This window comes from Hyaena hyaena, unplaced genomic scaffold, assembly GCF_003009895.1.
Source record: "Hyaena hyaena isolate Hyena2069 unplaced genomic scaffold, ASM300989v1 scaffold_135, whole genome shotgun sequence".
NCBI lineage: Eukaryota > Metazoa > Chordata > Mammalia > Carnivora > Hyaenidae > Hyaena > Hyaena hyaena.
This window is the reverse complement of record NW_024080767.1, coordinates 973509-999629: the sequence shown is the minus strand read 5'-3', so window position 1 is coordinate 999629 and position 26121 is coordinate 973509. Positions and strand designations below refer to the sequence as shown.

The following is a 26121-nucleotide window of genomic DNA, read 5'->3' as shown; positions in this document are numbered from 1 at the left end:
TCGGAGGAAGAGCTAAATAAGGAGCACCGCTGGTAGGGGGAGGCATAATGACGCTTTAATATGGATATGCCCAGCTTCCTGCCTCACAAGACAGGACAATGCAGGGAGAAACAATGAAATTTCCACCTGTTCCTTGGAAATTTTGGAGATTTTGAAACAATCTCAAACAGCAGATCTGCTTCTTATCTAAAGCTGCTGGAGTCAGCAAGATAAGCAAGAAGGTGATTTCAGGCCTTTCCTCCTAGCAATCTACCACATTCCTTTTCTCTCTGACACCACAAAGAGGCTCAGTGCTGAGGCTGGCGGGTCCCTTTACTGTTATTTGCTCTCAAGGTCTGAAATGCAAGTGCTTTGTTTTCCCGCAATGTGTTCTTCCCATGGGAGGCAGTAAACACAAGACAAAGCAAAACAACCAACTACCTGATCCTCTTCTGAATAGCGAGATCTTTCTTCTCATCATCAGTAGTTTCTGGACAGAACACATATTTATAGAGACGAGTCATGATGTACTTTTCGATCTGATCCATTATCTTCTCCACTTTTTCCGGAGGCACTGAAATATCCAAATGGACATAAGAGCTCAAGAGAGGGAAGGACAGTTTAAATTAAGAGTATGTTTTCATGGTTTTTCCTACATAGCAAAAAACTAATTTACTAGTTAATACACTGAATATACCCAGAAACAAAAGTATAAGATGTTACATTAAAAAATACCCTTTAAAAACTTACCTCAATTTTTTAGACCGCCTTTCACAGAACTGCCAGTTCTAACTTCAGCTGCTTGGCAGGACCTAATAAGCTGTACACTCTGCCCAGGGGGAAGACCTCAGCATGGCTCACTCCTTACTGCTACATTAGAAAAGTGCTCGAAATTCCCAAAACTGAGAATGACGGCAACCCACTCTTCCATTTTTCTGAGATTTACTCTAAACCCTTGTAGAGTTCTTGGAGGTGTGCGGGTGGGGCTGATTTCTCATTTATACACATATGCTAAGAATATCCTAAAACCCAACATCAATGGGAGTCAAATTCAAGAAAAATCTCGAAAAGCCTACAGCTCTAAGTCAGTGATTCTCAAATTTTATTCCACCCCCGCCCATCTGAGGAATCATGAAAAATGACTCAAAAATGGTGATCCCAAGAAGGGGGTTTTACTTAGAAGCCTCCTAAGGGGGCTTAATCGACTCTGCTCCTTCCCCTCATGGAATTATTAAACTGTTCAATAAATTACCCAACTACCAGAATGTCAGTGGAGTCATTTATAGGACAGAATTGGCAAACCAGCCAGGCCATCAGAGAAACAGAGAAAGTTCTAAGAGACTCAATGGTCAGACTCTGTACAACGACCAGCAATCCCTTAATGTCTGGCTACCAAAGTATTACCTTTTCCACGAGTCTGCATTCTTTCAGTCACATTCTGATAAAAGTCCTGAGTACACTCTGACTGTTCCTCAATGCTTAAATCCTGAAAAAAAGGGACAAAGAGGCGGCTTGGTAGCTGAAGAAAGATCATGTATAAAGCTCTAAATTTTACAAAGTTTCCAAAATCCACTCCTTAACTGGTGGCTAATCTCAAAAGTACCTACCAATTATATAACACTGTAGAAAAGAAAAATCTGTCCTGTAATGTTATTTATAACATCCTATGACCTCTTACTTCTTTTTGCTATATGCATATTCTTACATCGGTACAATGCATGTTTTGATCATTTACACATGTATGTATATTTCTATTTATCTGATCTACTTAATCATTTTTGGTGGCTTTCTCACATTCCATTATATTAAGTGATGTATTTAACCAGTCTCTACTACTGTGCATTTGGATTCTTCTCTTTTTCTCACTATTATGTACTATGGCTATGAACAATTGTGTGGACTGTTTCTCTTGGGTTATTTCTTTGTGATACATTTTCAAGAGTGACATTAACAGTTCAATAAATATGAACAACTTTATAGCTCTAAGTATCTACTACTAGAGTCAAGCCTCAGAAACTCCCAGTGTACAGCCATTAGCCATGTATGTGTGTTTATTTCTCCATGGCCCCTACAACAATGACCTTTATAATTTTTATTTAAGTTTACTCATTATTTGGTATAATATGTATATTTATACCCTACTTTCTTTACGAGAATAAAGTCTATGTAAAATATAAACACAGTTAGTGGCGCCCAGCTGGCTCAATTGGCTAAGTATTACCTTTGGCTCAAGTCATGATCTCGCAGTTCATGAGTTCAAGCCCTGCATCGGGCTCTGTGCTGACAGCTCAGAGCCTGGAGCCTGCTTCGGGTCTGTATCTCCCTCTCTCTGACCCTCCCCTGCCCCCACTCTGTGTGTGTGTCTCTCTCTCAAAAATAAACAAACATTAAAAGATATAAACCATTTAAAACAGTTAACTAGATGACAGGGATGCCTGGGTGGCTCGGTCGGTTAAGGATCCAACTTTGGCTCAAGTCATGATCTCACAGTTCATGGGTTCAAGTCCTGTGTTGGGCTCTGTGCTGACAGCTCAGAGCCTGGAACCTGCTTCAGATTCTATGTCTCCCTCTCTCTCTGCCCTATCCCGCTTGCTCGCTCTCTTTCTCTTTCTCTCTCAAAATAAACAAACACTTAAAAAAACATCTAGAAGATGATAAAAAGAAAAATAAAACATGGAGAGAAACAGAAAACAGAGGCAGGAACAACAGAAAAATGTAGTCCTTGGAAATAGAGAAATTAGTCCAGTCAGCCCATAAACGTATCTCTAACTAAACTTTCTAGTAACCATCACCAAGACAAAAACAGTCACATAATTGGGTGTCCAAAACATAAAAGCAAATGAACCCTTCAGGTGAAATTCTGACACCAAAGCCAGAAATTTCTCTCAAGGGTCCTCATAAGGATGTCACTGCAGAAAGAGCAAGATCATGGCCCAGGACACATTCCACAGGATTGTTCTTCACAGCCTGCCTCCATGCTGGCCAATGACAGCACACAGGCAAGGGCCCGCTAGGCCTTGGTGAAAGCATGCAGACACGGCCACTCTGGCTTCAATCCCGAAAGACACATTAGGGTCCAGACTGTGCCGTTCTGCCTTTTACATTGTCTCTTCCACCCATCCTTTCCTGGTTTGGGCCCTCAGCACCTCACCCCTCGAGTATAGCTGCTCTCCCCAACTCTGACCTTTCTCCCTGAACACCACAGTCCAACTTATCATCTGAGATCCAGATCTGGGCACAGAGTGAGATTATCATCTGAGTGTCACGCCTCCAATGGCTGCCCATCAGACGCGTGCTGAAGCCTGCACTCAGAATCCGCACCCTTCCTCCTCCCCGCTTACCCTGCAGGGTTACCCGGCCCTCCTGACGGTCTGCTTTTAGCTGTCCCACCTCTCGAACGCTATAAAGTTACTCTCTGTGTGACTTTTATTCCTCTCCAGTCTTCCAACAGCTGTCCAAGGAAGGCTCTGTTCATACCTTACTTCTTCTAAAAGCTGTCTTTCATTCCCTTAGTCCAAATAGCCTTGTTGGTCTCACAGCACTCACAACGCGCCTGCTGTCTTCTTAACTAGGTATTTACAGAAAAACCCTTTGGTTGAATTAAAATCAATCCCCTGTCTACGCAAGAACTTGGTACTAAGTAAACTTTATACATTTGGAAATGTTAAGCTTTCATTTATATTTACCACAGCTTTCCAGTGCTGTCTTCCACTCTCCCTTTTATTTTACGTTGCACAGCTTTTAAAAAGTGAATACCACTAAACCTTTTACCTGGTCCTTAAGAACAGTACTTACAGTTCAGTTGCGGCTTGAAAACTGTTTTAAATTTCTCCACAGAAATAAGTATCTCTACAGCAGAAATAAATATCCTAATCGACCCCTAAGTTTTTTCATGTTTAACTCTTACTTGGCCAGAATGTAAGGTGCACAGTATGAAATATGGACCATAAGTCATCTATATGCAAACTTCTCTTTGTCAGTAGCAGGTAGCAAAAAGTAACACTGTTCCCTCTCGTATCCCCAGTTGTCATAGAACCTGATCCTGAGAAAGTGAATTTATTTCTGGAATCCCTGGTTTATTTCACTGTCCTATATTTTAATTCTTTAATCAAAATCTCACCTAGTTGTGATGTCTTTCATTTTAGGATATATTTTGAAGTCTGCTAGATTTAGAAACCTCTCCTGCCAAATTCTTGTTCCCAAACCCACCTCACAAAAAGATTATACAGTATACTTGCTGTTTTTCTCTAGAATAAATGTAACATTGGAATTTCAATGTTTCTTATCTAGATCCAAGATACAATCTTCAGTCTTTTATTTATTTTTTTAATATTTATTTATTTTGAGAGAGAGAGAGGGAGACAGAGGCAGAGGGAGGGAGAATCCCAAGCAGGCTCTGCATTATCAATGCATAGCCTGACATGGGACTCAATCTTACGACTGTGAGATTACAACCTGAGCTGAAATCAAGAGTTGGACACTTAACTGACAGCCACCCAGGCACCCCAACAATCCTCAGTCTTTTAATTCTTTGAATGAACTTCTAACTTTCTTATTAGACTGTTACTAATACTTAATGCTATTTATTGCTGCTATCTTTAAAAATTACTATTTTTTAAATGTTAGTTTATTTTTGAGAGAGACCGAGTGTGAGCAGGAGAGGAGCAGAGAGAGAGGGAAACAGAATTTGAAGCAGGCTCCAGGCCCTGAGGTGTCAGCACAGAACCCGATGCAGGGCTTGAAACCAAGAACTGTGAGATCACGACCTGAGCTGAAGTTGGATGCTCAACTGACTGAGCCACTCAGGAGCCCCCCAAAATTACTATTTTTTGGGGTGCCTGGGTGGCTTAGTCGGTTAAGTGTCCGACTTTCACTTGGGTCATGATCTCGCGGTTCGTGGGTTCGAGCCCCGCATCGGGCTCTGTGCTGACTGCCAGCTCAGAGCCTGGAGCCTGTTTCAGTCTGTGACTCCCTCTCTCTCTGACCCTCCCCTGCTCATGCTGTCTCTCTCTCTCTCTCTCTCCTAGAAATAAATAAAACATTTAAAAAAAATTACTATTTTTTTTAACAGTGTGCTAGGCTCTTTAGCATTTTATCAGTGTGTCATACTGTAACTGAATTTTATGAATTTACCTTGTTATACTGCCTAATTTACACCTCTATTAGTACACTTAGATTTTCCTGAGATCATTTTCCTAAATATCATGGAAATTTTACTCTATTCACTCTAAAAGTACTTGCTGAATGATTAGAATTGCTAGCCACTGTACCAGACAAGGTGTTAAAAAAAAAAAATTAATAAAATGCCCAGAGAGCATTCAATGTGAATGGGAAGACTGAATGCAAATAAGTAATTATAATATTATATGAGAATTAAAAACCAGAAGGACAAAAAGTGCCATGGCCACAGGATAAATCTTTCACTTCTCTTCCTTATTCCATCTACCTTCAACAATGATTTCTAAATAGGTATGGGCAGCAGCAATAAGTATTCTTATTTCATACTAATAATTTCTATGTGATATAGGAGTGATGTTTTTAGTAAAGTTCACGAAACAGCATGTCTCCTTCATGCTCTGTGGCCTGAACTTGAGCAGATCACAACTACTCTGGGAGAAAAGTCGTGATCCTACCCACCTCCTCCTGCTGCTGGGGGATGGGACTCTATCGGAGCATGCTCAGTTTGTCCAATATGTGGTTTTCCTTTCTATACTGCTGCTTCCCAATGAGACTTCAATCTTTTGTTTCCTAGCTAGCCCTCGTCTATGAATTGATCAATGAAATTTCTATTGTAAATTCTCTAAGCTCCATCCCTGCACTGAAGTAGATCACTAAACAAATAGATCCATGGACTGAGCAATTTTAAGTCCACTGGGAATATTTCTTCAGAGAACTAGTTTTAATACCATGCCTGGACTTCCATGTGAGTAACTGTAAGCGGTAGCTACATGAAGAATGTGTCCATGAGAACATGTTTAAATTCTAAGTACAATCAAATTATTCCCTTCTTTTCCTATTCTTTAAATCATTTTGTAAACCTTTTCAAATCCTTTCAATAAGCAGACTCTGTTTAAATTAACAAAAGGACTATCATCATGGAGTTTGTGACCTGAAACTTTTTATTATTAAGACTATAAATCTAATTTTATTTTTATAATATGGGGGCCTCACTTAACATTTTAACAGTAATATTTTAATTTTCCTTTATCATGCTATAATTTTACTTGTTATTCTTTCAGCTTATGTACTTTCTGCAATAAATTATTCTTTTTATCTCCTAGGTGCCTTAGACATGGTTACCTTTCATTTGCACCAAATCTCAATACTTAGAACAAACTACAGTACATTGTTTCTTATGATTAACTAGTACTCAATTTTAAAAAAGAAATATTTTGTGGGAGCGAGAGAGAGCATGTGTGAGCAAGCTGAGGAAGGGCAGAGAGAGGGAGAGAGATCCCAAGCAGGCTCCTTATTGTCAGCACAGAGCCCAACGCAGGGCTTGATCTCCTGAACCATGAGATCGTGACCTGAGCCGAAATCAAGAGCCAGACGCTTAACGGACTGAGCTACCCAGGTGCCTCACTGGTAGTCACTTCTAACTAAAAAACACCGTGACCTCCTTTTAAAGGACTTAAATGGCCTGTTTTACTAGTGGCAATGAATCACCTATTCCTCCCCCGGCTCCACACAATCACTGCAATTCTTTGTTACTATTCATAAAATTTATTTTTATATTTCTATTTATATTGCACAGACTTACACTACATTACACTCTTTATTTTACTGTTTAGAATAACTCCCCTGATACTCTGTCCTCTGATCTTGTTTTAGATTCTTTGTAGGACTTAGCACTGTGTTCTATTACAAATCTGTTGATTATTTTCGCCACTAAAATGTGCGCTCTGCGAGGGCCCTGCTGACCATCAAGTCCTCAGTTCCTACAACAGAGCCAGGCAGAGGGCTACTGTTCAATTCGTTGAATGAAAGAAGAAATAAATGTGACCATTTATCATTGCCCCTCTCTTTGTAATACTGTAAAAACATTGGGAGACAATTCTACATAGATTTCTTCTACTTCTACAGATCCTGTGAGGAGAGCCACTGATTGCCTTTGTTCGACACTATCTTTTCAAGGATAGTTGTAAAGCAAAAATAGCCTTGGAAGACAGATAGTGCCTCCCTCAAGTAAAAGGGTAGATTGTTTATTGTCCATTATAATAACGATAACATTTCCATCTGAGGCAAAGGTCAGACAAGCTTAAAACATCCTCTTATCTAACATTACTCACTGCAATTACAGGCATTACCTGGTCTTTGCATTACCCTGTGGGAACTGAGACTCAGGGAATTGGTGCAAAGGCTAATATAGTCTAGATATGGCTACTGCTGTGAGTAATAAACTGGCCTTCTTTTCTGACCCAGAAGACTCATGGCTTTTGCCAGTATCCATGGAATGACAGCAGGCTAACTTATTAACTTGTAATTAGGGAAAATCTCAGATCTTTCACAGTTCTTCTCAAAGGAGCTCAAAGGAGCTAAGCAGGTTTTGTGTTGGTAAATTTTTAGGTTTTACAAAATTCCAAAATGTTTTTTCAGTTTTCTAAGAAAAATCATCTACCAAAGTCTACTTTTCTTAAAGTATTTTTAAACTATTGATTGGGATCATCTTTTCTATAATGTCTGTGTGTAAAGTCGTTTTATTTTTTTTCCTAAAAAATTTTCCTTTTGTAGTTTGAAAGTTTGACAAGTGGGTGTATTCCTCTGACTATTAACACTGAGAGGCATTCTGTATACTTTCTTAATTGTCTGGTTGAAATCTTTTTTTTTCCCACTCTGTTTTGAAAATCTTTTACTATTTCCTTAGTTATATTGTTTTCTATGTAGTTCATCTAGCACTCTCATCGCTAGAATTTGGAATTCCATGATCTGTTTCCTGGGTTAAGTTTCTTTTGTATTGCAGTTAACTGTTGGATTTATTTAGGTTTTAGCTTTGATGTCCATATTTTTTGCATTGCCAGTTTCTGTTGTCTTCAATAATTCATTGAAGGAAAATAAATGCATTGTGGCTTTCATCCTCTTAAACAAAAATTTAAAATTAAACATTAATCTTTAAAGTAGACCAGGCATGTGGTTCTCATAGTTTGAGATAGCTCATCTTACCAGGGAATATACCCTGAGGTCATCAGCAGCTGCTTGAATACATATTTAAATACTTCTACATTTAGATGAACAAAACAGAGCACAAGTAAATGATTTTTGTCAAATTTAAGTACTGGAAAAATAAAGATGGTGAGAATTGTTAAGGTACATGTATTCACTTCACATCTCTAAGGTAAAGCCAGTAGTTGATCATTTTTAGCAGCTGGCTAGTTAGTAATTACAAATAAGCCCACACATGTTCTTCACAAAGGTATTAAATTTTTTTTTTTTTAGCAAGAAAAAGGTTTTAACAAGAAAAATGTTTATACTCTTGCCTTTCATTTACACAGCGAGATGCAAAAGAACCACAACGCAGCCAGGCAGGGCGAAGTAACCACACAGAATTCTAAAAGACACTGTATTTGTTTAAGATACTTTGATGTCACCAGAATCTGAGCAGAGATAGCATTATTTATGATACTCCAGAGGTCTAGCAGTGTCCAAGTGGCCTCTCTCTAAGTATGTGAAACTATTAAGTATGGAATCCTAAAAATCGACAGACTCCTGGATTAGAGTTCATTAATTTAATTGTGTGTTTAGCCACTTGGGTTTTTCCAACAAGGTTTGGGAAAACGTCAAAAGTACTCATTGAGGAGAAAAGATGAATCAGCCTTTCAAGAGTTACGGCAGCTAGTTGGAGGCAGCTAAGCTTCCTTCCCCATGTCCACCAGGGTAGGTCTTGGTGTGGGCCATCAGCTTGTATCTCACCTTGTTAACTAACCCTGCTGTTCCCAGCTCTTTCTCCTCAATAAGAATGCAGAACAAAGCCTCACAACTGTAGGGTCAAACTTGGCTCAGTCTGAACCACAACTGGTTTAATTTGAGTAAGCCGTGATTTTTTAACATCTTCTGAATGTGGACATTAGTCATTACGAGGCTCTTCTACAGATTTTAGAGAGTTAACATCTTCGATTTTTTTCTCTTGGAACACACATCGTGTTGCTTTCTCCAAAATGCCTACAGCCTCTAGCAAGTCCTTGCAGAATTCCTAAATACCGTATAATTATACCTCCTCCACCATTTTTGGCTCCTTTGCAAAAACTTCTCTGTATCTGCCAAATCTTGCTTTTATTTTTTGGTAGACTCTTTTAGTTGCTCTTCTAACGACTCTCTCTTCCATGACTCTCCTCTCTGTAGAGGAAATACCTCTCTTCTGTTCTATTTTGGCACGTGTCCTCTTCCATTCTGGGCACTGTTCTTTTGTTTTGCAGTTGGGCACATCAGGAGAGGGCCTGAGAGACGATGCCAAAGCTGGGAGCCAACCTCACCCACTGAGCTGGTTCCCCTTGATCCTGTTTTAAGTTTTCTTGTACGTATCGCTGTATTCTTCTATGATATATTCTTATTTTATTCACTCATCACTTTCAGCTAATTACCAATTCAACCTTTTACCTATTTTCAGTTCTTATGATGTACAGATTCTATCAGCTCAGATGCTTTCCCATTGTCTTGTCACCTCACTTCTCATCTCACTTTAAAATTCAGTCCTGGGTTATTCCCCTACACCAGCTCCCCAATTTTCTTATCATGATTAAAGCCTATTTTGTTAATTAAAATTTAATTTGTCTTGGATACAAATTTCTGCTCTCTTAACAGTAAATACACAGCAGGGCAAACAACTCCTTGCACACACGTATGGTTTAGAATAGTGAAGTCATTTCTTAAAGTTTATTTACTTAGGGGTACCTACATGGCTCAGTTCGTTAAGTGTCTGACTTTGGCTCAGGTCATGATCTCATTGTTCATGGGATCGAGCCCACACTGGGTTCTGTGCTGTCTGCATGGGGGCCGCTTGCTCTCTGGCTCCATCTCTTCTTGCCTCTCCCCCTCTCTTATTTTGAGAGAGAGGGAGAGAGAGAGAGAGAGAGAGAGAGAGAGAGAGAGAGAGAGAGAGAGAGAGAGAGAATGCAAGTAGGGCAAGGGCAGAGAGAGGGAGAGAAAATCCCAAGCATGCACTATGCCACCAGCACAGAGCCCAACCTGGGGCTCAAACTCATGAACTGTGAGATCATGACCTGAGCCGAAATCAAGAGTTGGATGCTTACCAGACTCAGCCACCCAGGCGCCCTAGAACAGTGAAGTCATTTTAAGGTATAGGAGGACACCTAGCTTTCTATTTATTCTTGGAAGGAGAAGATAAATGAAGATATAGGCATGTTGTAAACTATGTATTTTTTCTCCTCGTTCAGGTTTAGAAAAATAGTTTTTCAAGAGAATTAACATGGGAAAAATTTTAAGCTTATATAATACAATCAATTATCAGAATTTTATAGAATGAATGCCTGGGAAAAGAACGATGAAAGTAGCAAAAGGTCTTATGTTTGTGCTTGACTACTTCTTTAGTAAGGAAAAAGAATATCTGAATGACTGCTAATAAAGGAATCTTGTTTTTTAAAACTGCATTAAGGGGTACCTGGGTGGCTTAGTCGGTTAAGCGTCTGAGTCTTGATTTCGGCTCGGGTCGTGGTCTTGTAGTCATGAGATCAAGCTCTGCATGGGGGTCCACACTGGGTGTGGAGCCTGCTTGGGATTTTCTCTCTCCCTCTCAAAAAAATAATGTATTAAGAAATCCACAAAATTTGGGACACCTGGGTAGCTCAGTCAGTTAAGCATCTGACTTCGGCTCAAGTCATGATCTCATGGTTCATGAGTTCGAGTCCTGCATCAAGCCCTGCACTGACAGCTCAGAGCCTGGAGCCTGCTTCAGATTCTGTGTCTCCCTCTCTCTCTGCCCCTCCCCCACTCTGACTGTCTCTTGAAAATAAATAAATGTTAAAAAAAAACAATGATATATGCTTTAAATGAAACTATCTGCTTACAAATACTTTGAGGAGAAAACAGGAGTGCTTACTCTCTCAGTTTAACTGCATACCAAAAAATGAGAAAGCTTCTTTTTTCCTTTATTAACTGAATTCAATATTTAAAAATTCAAAATTTAAAAAGAAGCTGTTTGCTTCTTAGCCTAGTGATAGTCACCACAGCTGGAATACAGCTAAGCAGTTAATCACCTTCCTGCTTTTCTTATTCTCTTTTCCTGTCTAAGAATTCCTCACTTCCCAAATGGGACTTTAAGAGCTAATTCTGAGTTTAACGGGTAAAGAATGTTACAAACAAATTGACCATTGTTTACAGAAATGAATCCTTTTACAAGAAGTCTTATAAATTATTGCAATTGAGATTATAGTTTAGAAATTGCAGGTTAAAGACACACCTGTGGAAGGCACCAGTTCTAGTTCTGACACTGGTAAAATCTAACAGTGTAACCCTGACAAGTCACCTCATCCTCTCTGGCTCTCACCTTCCCCATCTATAAAACAAAGGGACCTGCAACTGGAGAGTTGCTAAGGTCTCTTCCAACATGTAAATTCTGGCTTTCCCTTCTCCCACCTGATCGAGGAGAGGTATTTTATATCAAAATACAAAACAAAAACAAAAAACCCTAAAATGAATGCTACTGGTCTAACTATTGCTACTTAGATTTCAAGGTCTACTATGTTCCCTTAGCAGTTTATACTACGTACAAGGTGCCAAGCTAGGAAGGCTTATTACTAAAGTACACAAAACAAGCGGCTTCGACGTCAGACTTTCCATGCAAAGATGACCCACACAGCATTGAGTTGCAGTGGAAAAGTACTAACCTGGGAGTTGGGTTTTAACTTGGTTCAGTGACATTTCTTAGGTAAGTCACTTAACATCTCTGGGTCTTGATTTTCCCAAGGGCAAAATGACAAAGTTATACTAGATTATCTCTAAGACCTTTCCTAAAACCAAAACTCTATGTTTCTACGTGGTTACTCTCAACCTACCCTTTTGTAATGCATTGCTTCCAAAAACAGCTTGGTCTGCTTATAGATTTCTTGGCCTGTCTTGTGGAAGGTCTTGAGAAATTCTATGAACTCTTTAGACACTCTATCCGTTTCAATGCTGGTTTGCCGGTTTATGGAAGGACTGGGAGCTTTTGCTTCCTGAATTTCTGCTGGGAAAATTAAACATAGTAAGTTTCATTACATAGAAGACCCACGCATGGAATTACTTTAAGTATGTAACTTGATTATTTAAATTATGCTTAATCAAAGTTAAACTTGAATTTAAATTATGTTTAAATATTTGGACCACTTAAAGTAAGCTCGATCTATTTTATGACTAGGAAGTACAAGCAGATAAAACTACACAATCTAAAAGATATTCCCATTCAAATAAAAGTTGCTCTACTAATATTATTTTAGCCAAAATATATCAAACTTTGACCCATATACTTAATTGTAAATACTGAAATGGCCTCACTATCTTGAATAACTTTCTCAAAGACTGCATGAATTTATGAAACTTGTCAACCAGCAAAATAACAATCAGTAGAAGCACAAAAATGTTAGGTGACTTATAAGATGTGAGACAACTCTTCCAAATCCATTCTACTTCTCAAAAAGGCAAAGGCTCATTTGCTTATGTGGAGACTAACAATTACGGACCCACTACCTAGTTTTCAAAAAAAAAAATTTCAAGCCATACTGCTCTAAGTGAAAGAACGTCTCCAACATAGCAACCATCACAAAGCAAACAGCAAAGAGGTACTAAAGCATGCACAACACTGTCTAATCAGGAGCCACACACCTCTTTCACCTCTGCAAATGGGACCTTTAAAGAATAAAGATAAGGGCATTACCATATAGTAGGAGCTCTCTGATCACATTCTAGCCTCCTGATTTTGAACTGCTAATCCAACAACTGTACGGAATTAAATTACTCATATCCCCACAGTTCCCTCTTATATTCAAAAAGAAAGATCATTAGGAAGAGAAAGGATCTTCTGAAGATACTGAAATCAACTTATTACCTGCTTTCTCAGAGTAGCTTCTTATAATCTCAATGTTTTCAACCTTAGTACCTGAGATATATTTCAATAAAGAATTTGCAACAAAGTTTTCAGATAACATAAGACTAGATTATTCAAGTGAGACAACCACATGTAGACTACCTAAAAGGATATACTATTAACTATGGAGAAGTAAAGATTCCACCTCTCTTATTTATCACATAACTAGTGATCAACCAATGAGGAACTTAAATTGTTTGACTTATGTTAAATTGTTTGACTTATCCTTTCTCCTCCTAACGGTACTGTAAAGTAGTTAGCAGAACAAAGTTGCACTTTACAGTTATCTTTTCAAATCAAGTACTTGCATATCTTTCAAATTATCAGGTGCTTCCTAATTATGATTTGAACTGTAGAAGCCCTAAAATCACATTAAAATTAAAAAAAGAAAAGCACACAAAAACTCCACTATATCTATGGCTTTAAAACAAGATCATTCAAAAGTCAACCAAGAAACTGGGAAAAAAGCCTGTAAGCTATATCACAAAGGGCTACTCTCCCTAATGTAAAAGGAGTTGTATAAAGAAGAAAAAAAACCCTAACAGTTCAACAGGGAAATGGGAAGAATCCTAACAGTGCACAGAAAGGAAACCTAAATGTATCTTAAACAAAGGAAACACGCTCAGTCTCACTCATAACAAATATGCAAATTGAAACTACTAGGAGATGCCATTTTAAAATTAACAGACACAAATCTAATGTTGATGAGGATATGGGGTAAAAAGCGCTCTCATACTGTGGAGGTGGGAATGTAAAATGATATAACTGCAATGGAGTGCAATTTGGCAATAATCATCAAAATTAAAAATACATTTATCTTATGACTCAATAGTTCCATTTCTCAGAAATTTTCTGATATAACTGCACATGTACAAAATGAAATCCATGCAAGGCTACTCATTTTAGCACTACTTATAACAGCAAAAGACTAAAAATGGCACAATACCCACCACTAAGGGACTAAATTGTGATTTAATCCATAAAATGGAATACTATGTAGTTTTAAATACTTTTTTATGTACTAAAGAGTTCTCAAAACCTACTGCTAAAGTTAAAAAAAAAAGACAGTATGTGAATAAGAATATAGAGCAGAGTATATATAATAAAAACATATGCGTTTATAAATGAAAACAAAAGCACCTAAGGATATACAAGAAACTAATGACAAAGGGTGTCCAAATATGGGAGAACAATGGTGGTGATGGCTGGACACTAGATGGGTGAGGGACCACACACCTTTTATTTTGTACCCATTGGAATGTACTGCTTATTTTTTTTTAAGCAAATTAATTAATCAGGTACAATTTAACTTAAAACAAAAACTGGCAGCACTCCTTCTGAAATATTTTTTACCAATATGGAAAACCAAAAGTTGTATTCAACATTCTATATGATTAGAAAAAGTTCTTTAAGGAGTGCTGGGTGGCTCAGTCAGTTAAATGTCCGACTCTTGGTTTCGGCTCAGGTCACGATCTCACAGTTCAGGAGTTCAAGCCCTACACTGGGCTCTGCGCTGTCGGTGTGGGGCCTGCTTGGCATTCTCTCTCCCCCTCCCCTGCATGTGCGTGCTCTCTCTCTCTCTCCCTCTCCAAATAAATAAAACCTTTTTAAAAAGTTCTTTAATACTTAGACAGTTTAATCCTTCACTGAATCTAATAATTTCACTTCTGGGCATGATGGAATAACAGGGGTTGGGATCACCCTACTCCCTTAACAACTAGAAAATCAGACAAAATACATGAAATAATGCTTTTCAGACACTGGACAAGAGGCAGAAGGGAGGGTAACCCCTGAGAGAAGCAGACAAATATGGTAAATCGTTTACAAGTACCCCAGCTCGCTGCACGGAGAGTTTTTAGGCCATGGCACAGGGAGAGGCAATTCAGACAGAGCTGAGTAGACCTGCTGAATTTGGTAAACAGCATTTTGAGCTGAGGGAGGCCAAAGCTGCTAGAAGTTGCCTGGCAAAATACAGAGAGGGTGGGCTGCACAGAAAAAAACTCCAGGTAACTGCAGAGGGGTTCCCATGAATCTTTGATGGAGTACTGCATGTACGTGTGAGGAAACCCATGCCTGCATGAAGAAACAGGCAGACGAATCCCACACCACACACAAATGAGATAATTCATTTCCAAACAGCCAGGAGGAACAAAGAACAGCAGCAGTGGCAAAATATAAAAAACATTTTCTCACTTAAACATTTCTTTAAAAGATAATTAACTGGAGGTGCCTGGGTGGCTCAGTTGGTCAAGGGACTGACTCTTGAATTCGGTTCAGGTCGTGATCTCATGGTTCATGCAACTGAGCTCCACGGTGGGCTCTGCAGTGACAGCATGGGACCTGATTGGGATTCTCTCTCTCCTTTCTCTGCCCCTCCCCTGCGTGTATGTTCTCTCCCTCTCTCAAAAATAAACTTAAAAAAAAAAGTCTTCCTAGCAAGGTTCCTCAAAAAGTTCAAAACAGAACTATCCTATAATCCAACAATATACTAGGTATTTACCCAAAGAATACAAAAATACTAATTCAAGGGAATACATGCACCCTAATTTTTACTACAATAGCCAAATTAGGGAAACAGTTCAAGTCTCCATCAACTGATGAATGGATAAAAAAGAAGTGATATACATAAATACATACACACAACGGGATATTACACAGCCACAAATAAAGAATGAAATCTTGTCATCTACAATGCCAAAGATGGAGCTAGAGAGTATCATGCTAAGTAAAATAAGTCAGTCAGGGAAAGACAAATACCATATGATTTTATTCATATGTGGAACTTAAGAAACAAAACAAATGAGCAAAGGGGGAAAAAAAGAGAGGGGCAAACCAAGAAACAGACTCTTAATTATAGAGAATACACTGATGGTTAGCAGGGGTATGTCAGGGGGTGGGATGGGTTAAAGAGGTGATGGGGATTAAGGCATGCACTTGTGAGCACCAGGTGTTGTATGGGAGTATTGAATCACTATATTGTATATCTGAAATCAATATGATTGCACTGTGTGTTAACTAACTTGAATTTAAATAAAAGCTTTAAAAAAATTTTTTTTAAATAAAAAGTCTTCCTTGCAGAATAACATACACTTTTGGATTATAATGGTAATATTTACAGCTATCATTTAAGAATTTTCCATATTGCAAAGATTGTGCTTTACTCTCATTAGTCCTTAAAAATTTAGATTTCTGGGGGCGCCTGAGTGGCTCAGTCGTTAAATGGCTGACTTTGGCTCAGGTCATGATCTCATGGTTTGTGAGTTCGAGCCTTGCATTGGGCTCTGTGCTGACAGCTTGGAGCCTGGAGTTGCTTCGGATTCTGTGTTCCCTCTCTCTCTCTGCCCCTCCCCTGCTTGCACTATCTCTGTCTCTCAAAAATGAATAAATGTTAAAATTTTAAAAACAAATTTAGATTTCTGAAATCATATGAAATAATAAGATCTACCATTTAGGCTACATATACACAGAGGTTAGAGAAGTTAAGTCACTTATGTGCCTCAAGTCACACAAGTAGAAGAAAAGCTGAATTCTGAAATCAGATCAGTTTAATTTCCAAGCCCAGGTTCTTTACAACCACACCATAATGTCCCTATTATTATTATTATAGTATCTATTTATTCCTATTTAAGCAAATCAATGAGTATCAATTCAGTATCTATTACATAAAGCTTCCTGCAAAGGCAATTCACACTAAATCCAGCTAAATCTTCGATATATAAAGTAAATCTGTAAAAGCAAAATCTCCACTAAATTTGTTTGAATAGGTATGAAAGAGTAAAGACAATCTGAATATACGTCAATTATCAAAAAAGAACATGAGCATGTAGTAAAGATGATTAACACCATTTCTAGGATTAAAAACATTTTATATCTCAATGTTAAAAAATTTACCGAAAAATCCCATGTTTTTCAGATTATCCAAAAGAAACAAAAAACAGGGGCAACTCAGCAGAATATTATAGGAACCAGAGGAGCCAACGCTGCAATTAGAGGCTTGAAACGTTCAGTTCCACCCACCTTCCGACTTCTGACTTTCAGGGGGCAGAGGGGGTGGACACTTCTTGATTACCAACAATCAAAGATTTAATCAACCATGCCTATGAAATGAAGCTGCCATAAAAATCCCTGAAGGATTAGGTCTGGGGAGCTTCCACACTGGTGAACATGTCGAGGTGCTGGCTGTATGGCACACCCAGAGAGGGCACGGCAGCTTGGTGCTCCCTCCCCTACACCCTGCCGTATGCATCTCTTCCATTTGGCTATTCTGGTGTTGTATTCTTCGTAATACATCGTAAGCATTAATGATCTGTTTTCCTGAGTTCTGTGAGTCATTCTAACAAACTGTCAAATTGGAGAAGAGGCCTCTGGGAATCCCAGCCTTCTAGCTGGTTGGTCAGGAGTTTGGGTGCTCAACTCGTGGGGGCTGCAGCTGGCCTCTGGGGTGGAGATCGCCTTGTGGAACTGAGCCCTTAACCTTTGGGTTTTATGCTGACTCTGGGGTAGTCAGTGTCAGAAAAAGGACTGAATTGTTGGATACCCAGTTGGCGTCAAAGAATAAAAGACACTAAATATGCGGTAAGGGGGAAACAATTTCTCATAGTCCTTATCAGTGAAAGTCAGAAAACAGGCACAATTATAAAAACAGTCCTAAATTCAACTTGGAGAATCATTACCTCAGTTTCATCTAAGTGCCAAAGAGGCCCTAATGATTAAAGTAGCAATTCATTAGTGATCTTTCAGATGCTGTAATCAACCCTATGCTTCTACTTAACTAACATCTGGGACATCTTGGGACAGCACTGAAGGCTGGAGGATTATAGTTTTATTTTTAACGTATTTGGAAATAACCTCAAATTTACAGAAAAGCTGCCGGATTGTTACAAATGCTTTCTTTACACCTTTAACTCAGATCCATGAAATTGTAACCTTTTGTTATATCTGTATTATTTTTTCTAAATCTTCAGGTAGATTGTATATAGCATGCTCTTTATCCCTTAATAAGAGTGCTTCCTAATAACAAGGATATACTTTTATGTAACTACAGTATAGTTACTTTAAAAAGTGTGTGGGGTTTTTTCTTACATAAGATCCAATTGAGGGCCACATCTTCATTTGGCAGTCATGCATACTTAGTCTCCTTTAAACTCTAAGGGCTCCCAGCCTTCCTTTGTTTTTGTAATATTGACAATTTTAAAGAATAAAACAGACAAGTCATTTTACTGAATGCCCCTCAATTTGGGTTTCTCTGCTGTTTCCTCATGACTGGATTCAGGTTATAACTTTTCAGCTTAAAGTATTAACATCATTCATGGTATGTTCTTCTCAAAGGATCGTATCTGGCACATAAGGTCCATTACCATTTCTCTATTTGTAATTAACAAATTAGCTGTGGGAGTTAATTTGAGATCATGTTCATAATTTGTTCCTCAGGAAACTTCTCTCACCTTGGATTCAGCATCCACTGATAAATCTGCTGAATCAGTTCTTACTATGATGGCTGCAAAATGGTGATTTCTTATCTCCATCACTCCTTCCACATTTATTAGTCAACATTTTATGGTGAAAAAGAGCTATCTCTTTTATTTAGTCATTTATTTATGTTATTAGTTGAAAGGACTAATGGATTATTTTATTCAGGTGTACTCCATTTATTGTCCTTACTTAATACTCAAATTTGGCCAGTGGAAATCCAGAGAAGATGACTTCTGGGTCTTTTACATGTCCCCAAATTCTGGGGAGCCCCTCTTTCTCTGCTCCAGCTCCAGAATCAGTCTTTTCTCCAGGGAACCCTCAAGTTCACTTTGGTGAAGAGTAATACTTAGAATCTAAGGTCTGGGTGGAAAAATTGGTATTTTTCAGTTCTAAAAATAGGAAAGGTATTTCTCCTATAAGCACCGCCTTCAGATTAGTTTGTGAAAGATGTGTACAAGATGCCACTCAGGAAACAACATTTAGTTGAGTTCTCAAAGAAAAGGGACCTTTGAAATGTATGAGCAAGTATTTCAACTTGACCAACCATGACTTATTGTATAAGATATAATATAGCCCGCTCAGTTTTACTTCAGAGATTTAAAAACAGTCAAGCTATTCCATTAACCTTCTCTGAAGGGCATTCCAACTCTTAACAGGGTATTAAATGTTCTTCAAAATCATTGGAAGGCTATATTTATGTCCTGTTTACCACCAACCTCCCTTGGTTTCAGAACTTTCTTTCATGCCACCGTAGAAGCAAGAAAAATATTAAGAGCAAAGGCATCATGTATCAATGAAGTGAAATAAAGAATACAGAACACAAAAGGTCTATTTTAGCCAAGACTCAATAAATTAAAACCACATTTAGTATTGGCTAACCTTATCCACATGCAAAGACCAAAAAATCAGTCTGAAATGCAAAGTTCATCTAGCAAAGTTATATAAGCAGTCTGTGAAGCGAAGATCAAACAGGACCTTCTTTTGTAATACACACACACATCAATTTTTTTTTAAATACTTTGAGGCCTTTATCCCCATATGCTTTCTATAGACCAGAAACCGCTAAAGATTAAAAATCTAAGGTAAGAATCTATCATTCAAAAAGAAGCTAAGAAGTATACTGGCTAAACATATTTTTTAAATAAAAATAACTTGGGATTGTTTCTTTTAATGTACCAATCTTCAGGGTGTCTGGATGGCTCAGTTTGCTAAGCGTCCGAACTCTTGATTTCGGCTCAGGTCATGGTCTCATGGTTCATGAGTTTGAGCCCCGCATTGGGCTTTGCACTATCAGTGCAGATTCCTTCTCCCTCTCTCTCTGTTCCCCCTCAACTTGTGCTCTCTCTCTCTCAAAATAAATAAGCTTTAAAAAAAATAATAAAGTACAAATCTTTCATAAAATAATGCACATTATACAGACACTCTTAGGATATGATTTTTTTTTTTAATGTTTTATTTATTTCTGAGAGAGAGAGAGAGAGAGAGAGAGACAGTGTGAGCAGAGGAGGGTCAGAGCGAGAGGCAGATACAGAATCTGAAACAGGCTCCAGGCTCTGAGCTAGCTGTCAGCACAGAGCCCGATGTGGGGCTCGAACCCACAAACCATCAGATCATGACCTGAGCCGAAGTCAGATGCTTAACCGACTGAGCCACCCAGGTGCCCCAGTATATGATTTTTTTTAAGTGTCAAGGATAGTCACTGTGCAGGACTATTAAGTCCTTCAGTAACAGAAACCTCATCAAATATTTATCCATAGATACAGATACAGATGGAGATATACATGCACATAAATACACTATAGGTCGAGAGATATAATGGGGAAAAAAGTGCAACCAGGAGACTTGAGTTCTAATATTACAACATTTTACAGGACCTTGAATAAGTTAGCTAATATTTATGGGCTTTCATACTGTTATTTGTAAAATGAGGCAGTTAGAGCCAATGGCTTTAGAACTTCTTTACTATTTCATGTGCTGTCATAGTTCACCATTTCACTGTATATTATAAATTCATAAGGTTAATAAGACTTTCTCAAATCAAAAAAACAGAATTTAGCTAAACAGGAATGAATGGTTTTGATCAATACCTTTGAGCTCCTTATTAGTAGAGATCACTCCATCAGAAAAACGATGTGTATTTTCAACTAGCTAACATTTACTGGAGACTTACTGTGTCAGGTACAGTGCTGAACTATTTTAATTGGATCAGCCCATTTAATTCTGAAGACGTGCCTATAGTAGGTATTACTGTCCCTCAGAATAGACAGAGCTTAAAGAAATTAGCTTGCTCAAGGTCACGACAGCTGGTAAACCACAAAGCTGAGATGCAAAAAAGGGTGACTCCAAAGTTTATGCTCTTAACCACCATACTACCCTACCTCCTAATAAATAAATGAGTCAAATACATCCTTCATTTAATCTCTAACAGGTCCTGATTATTCCCATTCTAATTACAATTGAGAAAACTGCTACAGTGACAGCCAGCCAAGAAACAATTTCATATTAATCACGTGAACAGAAAGATTTAAAGGTTTGCTTTTATTAAAGTCCTGTGTTTTTGGTGATAATCAATATTTTCTTTTAAAAAAATTTTTTTTAATGTTTCTTTATTTTTGAGGCAGGGAAGGCAGAGAGGGAGGGAGACAGAGAATCCAAAGCAGGCTCCGCGCTATGAGCACAAAGCCTGACACGGGCCTGAACCATGAGATGACCTGAGCCAAAGTCAGATGCTCAACCAGCTAAGCTACCCTGGTACCCCAGCAACCTTTCCTCCTAACAAAACAAAGAATAGCCATTAAATCTGAAAGACCAACAAAGATATTTTTCTTTTTAAGTTTATTTATTTATTTTCAAAGAGACAGAGAGAGCACAGAAGGGGCAGAGAGGGAGAGAAAGAGAGTCCCAAGCAGGCTCCGCATCAACAGTGTGGAGCCCAGAGTAGGGCTCGAACATATGAACTTTGAGATTATGACCTGAGCCAAAGTCTGATGCTTAACTGACTGAGCCACCAGGTGCCCAAGACCAGCAAAGATCTTAAGGTGTGATATTATTACTCATTTCCCTGCCTTTAGGCAGACAAAAAAAGCTCCTGACAATTACCCCAGATGGTGGGGTTTGTCCAAGAGAACAACTCTTCACATAGCATCAGTCTTGTCTCCATCACCATTTCAAATTTAATGCATAACTCTAATTACCAACATAAAGGTTCAAAGACAAAGTTGACAACAGACATTCTTGCTTCCAGCTAAGCCACTTCAACTAGCCTGTCTGCTGACTGGTAGAACACGTTTAACTTCATCAACAATCCTATTGCTGGGTATACAGCATTTTAAGAAGCGAATGAAAAAGATAATGTACATACAAATCCATGTACCAGAAAATGCCTTTTATGGGTTACTTTCAGCCCTCCAAGCGCCCAAAGCAAACCTTCTCTTTTATGTTCTCTATATTATGTCTTCAAGATGCAAGCTGTCTCTCAAGCTCTCAGAAAACCTCTTTTTTAGATGACTTTAAGCCTAGAAATGGTCATTTCTGATAAGGAATGGCTAAGTATGGATATTACACAAAGGAAAATAAACCAGAATCCAAAAATTAAAGGCATTAAAAAAAAAATCCAAAACGATACCCATTTGGATGGGAATAAATTTTATAAATAAAAGTGCCTATTTCAATTATCTTTATTCCTCCTATAGAGTAATAAAAATAGGTTTCTCTAACATACAACGTCCTCCAGCCAAAGAGACTTTTGGTTTCATATATTGTGTGACCCTTAAGCCCAATTTCAATTTCAAAGATGGGTTGATATCCCCTGAACACTTACAAAAATTAAAAAGCAGAGCCCACATGCACTGTGGGTCTATTCTGTATCTCGTTGAGGACAGAAACAAAAAGAGAATAAGAAAATTACCCTTCTTTGATCCAACCCTTGATGAAGCACTGAAGAATTTCTTCACTGTGGTAACCTTGCGGGTCTTCTCATTGGTTTTTTTTTCTTCAAACTTGGAAAATGTGAGGGATTGGGCCCCCTGGCTGTTCTGACTGCTGGCAAAGGCCTCATTCTCCTCCCGCTGAAGTCTGCAATTCAAGAGACATTAAGAATGAGCCAGATATCCTCCAAGTTTTCCTAGTATCTGAAGCTATTACTCAATGAATTGCTGGGGGAACCTAGAATTTTTAGACATGGAGGCTAAACATATCAAATAGGTCTGAGGTGCCTGAATGAAACTATTCCACACACTCCTAGACTTCAAAAAGGACCTTCTCCATGAATCATATTCATTTAGTAAACATACTAAGGTTACGTAAAAAATAAATAAATAAATAAACTCCAGTCGTTTTCCCTAACAAGCTCAAGGTTGAAAAGGAAAAAGAGGGGCGCCTGGGTGGCTTAGTCGGTTAGGCGTCCGACTTTCGCTTAGGTCATGATCTCGCGGTTCGTGGGTACGGGCCCCGCGTCGGGCTCTGTGCTGACTGCCAGCTCAGAGCCTGGAGCCTGTTTCACAGTCTGTCACTCCCTCTCTCTCTGACCCTCCCCTGCTCANGTTCGTGGGTTCGGGCCCCGCGTCGGGCTCTGTGCTGACTGTCAGCTCAGAGCCTGGAGCCTGTTTCAGTCTGTGACTCCCTCTCTCTCTGACCCTCCCCTGCTCACGCTCTCTCTCTCTCTCCTAGAAATAAAAAAAAAAAAATTTAAAAAAAGAAAAAAAGAAAAGGAAAAAGAGATAAGTATAATGTGATAGCTCCTACAGTAGAGAGTAAAATCTAATTGCTATGAGAAGATAGGAAAGAACAGCTTAATCTGCTGGAGGAAATGACGAAGATCTTACAGTGGTGATATTTACACCAGTCTTAAGAGGTGAATAGGGTTCCACAGAGTGAAAGGGCATTCCAGGAAGAGAGAACTATGAATGTGAAGGCATATGGTTTCCTTTGCAGACTAAGATCAGCATCGTTACTGGTGTGACCAGGTAGTTAAGAAACCTTGACTGCCAAGCCCACTGTAATCCTAGATTTCACCACGTAGTGGGGATCCAAGAAAGACTGTAAATCCAATAAATTACCATCATCAGATCTATGCTTTAGAAAATTAATGCAGGTTGCTATGCGATAACTTGAGGGGCAATAATTAAGCATATATTATACACAGATTTAAGTGAGAGAAAATATAGATCTGGAAATAAGAAAGGATGAAATTCAAGAGACTTCTCTGTGCTGGATTAAGTTCTATTTATTGGTCATGTAAGGGAGGTAAAGGAGAAATTAAGAATGACTCCCAATGTTTTTTAGTCAACTGAATAAAACAGGGATGTCATTAACTGATACAGAAGAAGGATAGGAAGAAATGTTGGGATTGAGTAAATAAAAGAAATAAATTTGACTTTGAACCAGGTCCCAAGTATTTGAGGTGTTTATAATAAATCTATTTGTAAAAATTTTTTAATGTTTTATTTATTTCTGAGAGAGAGAGAGCAAGCGAGCGAGCGAGCAGGGCAGAGTCAGAGAGAGAGGGAGATACAGAATCTGAAGTAGGCTCCAGGCTCCGAGCTGGCTGTCAGCACAGAGCCCGACACGGGGCTTGAACCCACAAACCGTGAGATCATGACCTGAGCCGAAGTCGGACAATTAACCGACTGAGCCACCCAGGCGCCCCTATAATAAATCTAAAGATCTCTCTTTAGAAAAAGGGTTCTATATAGTGATCCCAGCAGCATCACCTAGGAACTTGTTAGATATGCAAATTCCTAGACTTCACTCCCACCCTACTAAAGTCAGAGACTCCAAGGTGAGGTCCAGTGATCCTTGTTTTTATAAGTGATTCTCATGCTTGCTTAAATTTGAGAAACAGTGCTGTAGCAAATCTCAAGCAAGGTCATAAATGGAAGCAGAAAGAAACAGCAATGAAATCATAGGTAGAAGTGTTAGTCTGAGAATGGAATAGGGACACACTTCTCTCTGAGACAAAATAGAAGTCAGCATAAAGACAGGAGTACATTTTGCTGTTGGAGAGAACAGAAAGCTACTTTCTTCATGAAACAGGATCAGCTATTGAGATTATCAGGAGTGCAGTGGGACACCTGAGCAAATACTTAATGTTCTATGTCTATATTTTCTCTTTGACCATAGAGTTACTGAAAGCAGTGAGTATGCATTATAATTCTCCAAGTTCACCACAGATACTAGCAAAGTAGTCACTCAACAAATATGGCTGATTAGATACAAAAACTAGCAAAAGCTGTCAGAGTTCAGTCTGGTGTTCTTTTATGGAGAAGTTTTACTGTTTCTAGGATGCTGTGGCAAGAGACTGGCATCATTCATGGCATTTTAGTCATCTCTATACTCACCAGCCATTTTATCTTTTAGTTTTTATCATAATCATATTTCTGGATAATATAAACTATTTTGGACTAAGAAACCTCATTTTTAAGAAAAAGTTAGATTTCCAAAATGCACAGCCTCTGTATACAAATCAAAAAAGTTTTGAGGTGCCTGGGTGGCTCAGTTGGTTAAGCGTCTGACCTCGGCTCATGCCATGATCTCGCAGTTCGTCGGTTCGAGCCCCAGGTCGGGTTCTGTGCTGGCAGCTCAGAGCCTGGAGCCTGCTTCAGATTCTCCCTCTTTCTCTGCCCCTCCCCCACTCATGCTCTGTCTCTCTCTGTCTCAAAATAAAACTATAAAAAAAAAAAAATCAAAAAGTTTTTACTATTATGTTTATCACCATGGCAGGTGCTATGCTGGATCTATTTTAATAATGAAAAAAATGATGCCTGATGAGAGTCATGTGCTGAGCTCTGTGCTCGGAACATCAGATAGATCACTACATTTAATTTTCACCATGAAGTATGTGTATCTCCATTCTTCTTCTCCAAGAAGTCTATATTTTATCTATCTTAGAAAAGTCAGTCTAGGGGCACCTGGGTGGCTCAGTCAATTAAGCATCTGACTTTGGCTCAGGTCATGATCTCACGGTTTGTGAGTTCAAGCCCCATGTCGGGCTCTGTGCTGACAGCTCAGAAGCTGAAGCCTGCTTCAGATTCTGTGTCTCCCTCTCTTTTGTCCCTCCTCTCTGTTTCTCTCTGTCTCTCTCTCTCAAAAATAAACATTAAAAAAAAGAGAACTCAGTCTAACACTCTAAACACAAAATAATTATAAGACAAAGATAAAATGAAGAAATCACTGAAAGCTATTCATTAAATGTTAACTGAGAAGACGAGGGGAAAAAATTCATTTCTAATATTAAGCTGATTTGCTGATAGCTCACAACAGGTGAGAAAAATGGATTTTGACAACGACAGAGCTATATCTCCAACTTTTTCAGTGTTAAACCACCCCTAGTTAAGTCCTTTTACCGCTCTGCCAGTTCCCAGTCCTCCTGAATCTGCTTCTGCCTGGCTCTGTGGTACTCTTCCCTCCAGCACTTGGAGCAGAAACCCTGCCAAGCGGGGTTTCCATAGTAACCGCATCCTTTCTTGCATAGCAGCTCCGACTGGTCCACGTGAATTCCACGGCGTTCAGACTTCAGGCTCATCTTCTTTCTGCTAATCAAGTACAAACAAGAAAGTTTGTTGCACTATCATTCTTCTATCAGCATAGCAATTAACAAA

The 26121-nt window shown here is 38.8% G+C and overlaps 1 protein-coding gene across 6 annotated transcripts in view; it reads right to left on the bottom strand.

The window, feature by feature from the left end:
* RABGEF1 (RAB guanine nucleotide exchange factor 1) overlaps positions 1 to 26121 on the bottom strand; it is a 57565-nt gene that overhangs the window by 11665 nt on the left and 19779 nt on the right. For 2 of the 6 annotated variants that reach the window (XM_039238064.1, XM_039238061.1), the window contains 5 exons: positions 25867 to 26055; positions 22431 to 22597; positions 11985 to 12154; positions 1384 to 1465; positions 421 to 553 (listed from right to left, as the gene is read on the bottom strand). In XM_039238064.1, the coding sequence (XP_039093995.1) occupies positions 421 to 553; positions 1384 to 1465; positions 11985 to 12154; positions 22431 to 22597; positions 25867 to 26045 (731 nt within the window). In that variant the 5' untranslated portion in view covers positions 26046 to 26055. Of the gene's footprint in view, positions 1 to 420; positions 554 to 1383; positions 1466 to 11984; positions 12155 to 22430; positions 22598 to 25866; positions 26056 to 26121 lie in introns of those variants that run through there. The other 4 variants (XM_039238063.1, XM_039238062.1, XM_039238065.1 and 1 more) reach the window with 3 other exon arrangements.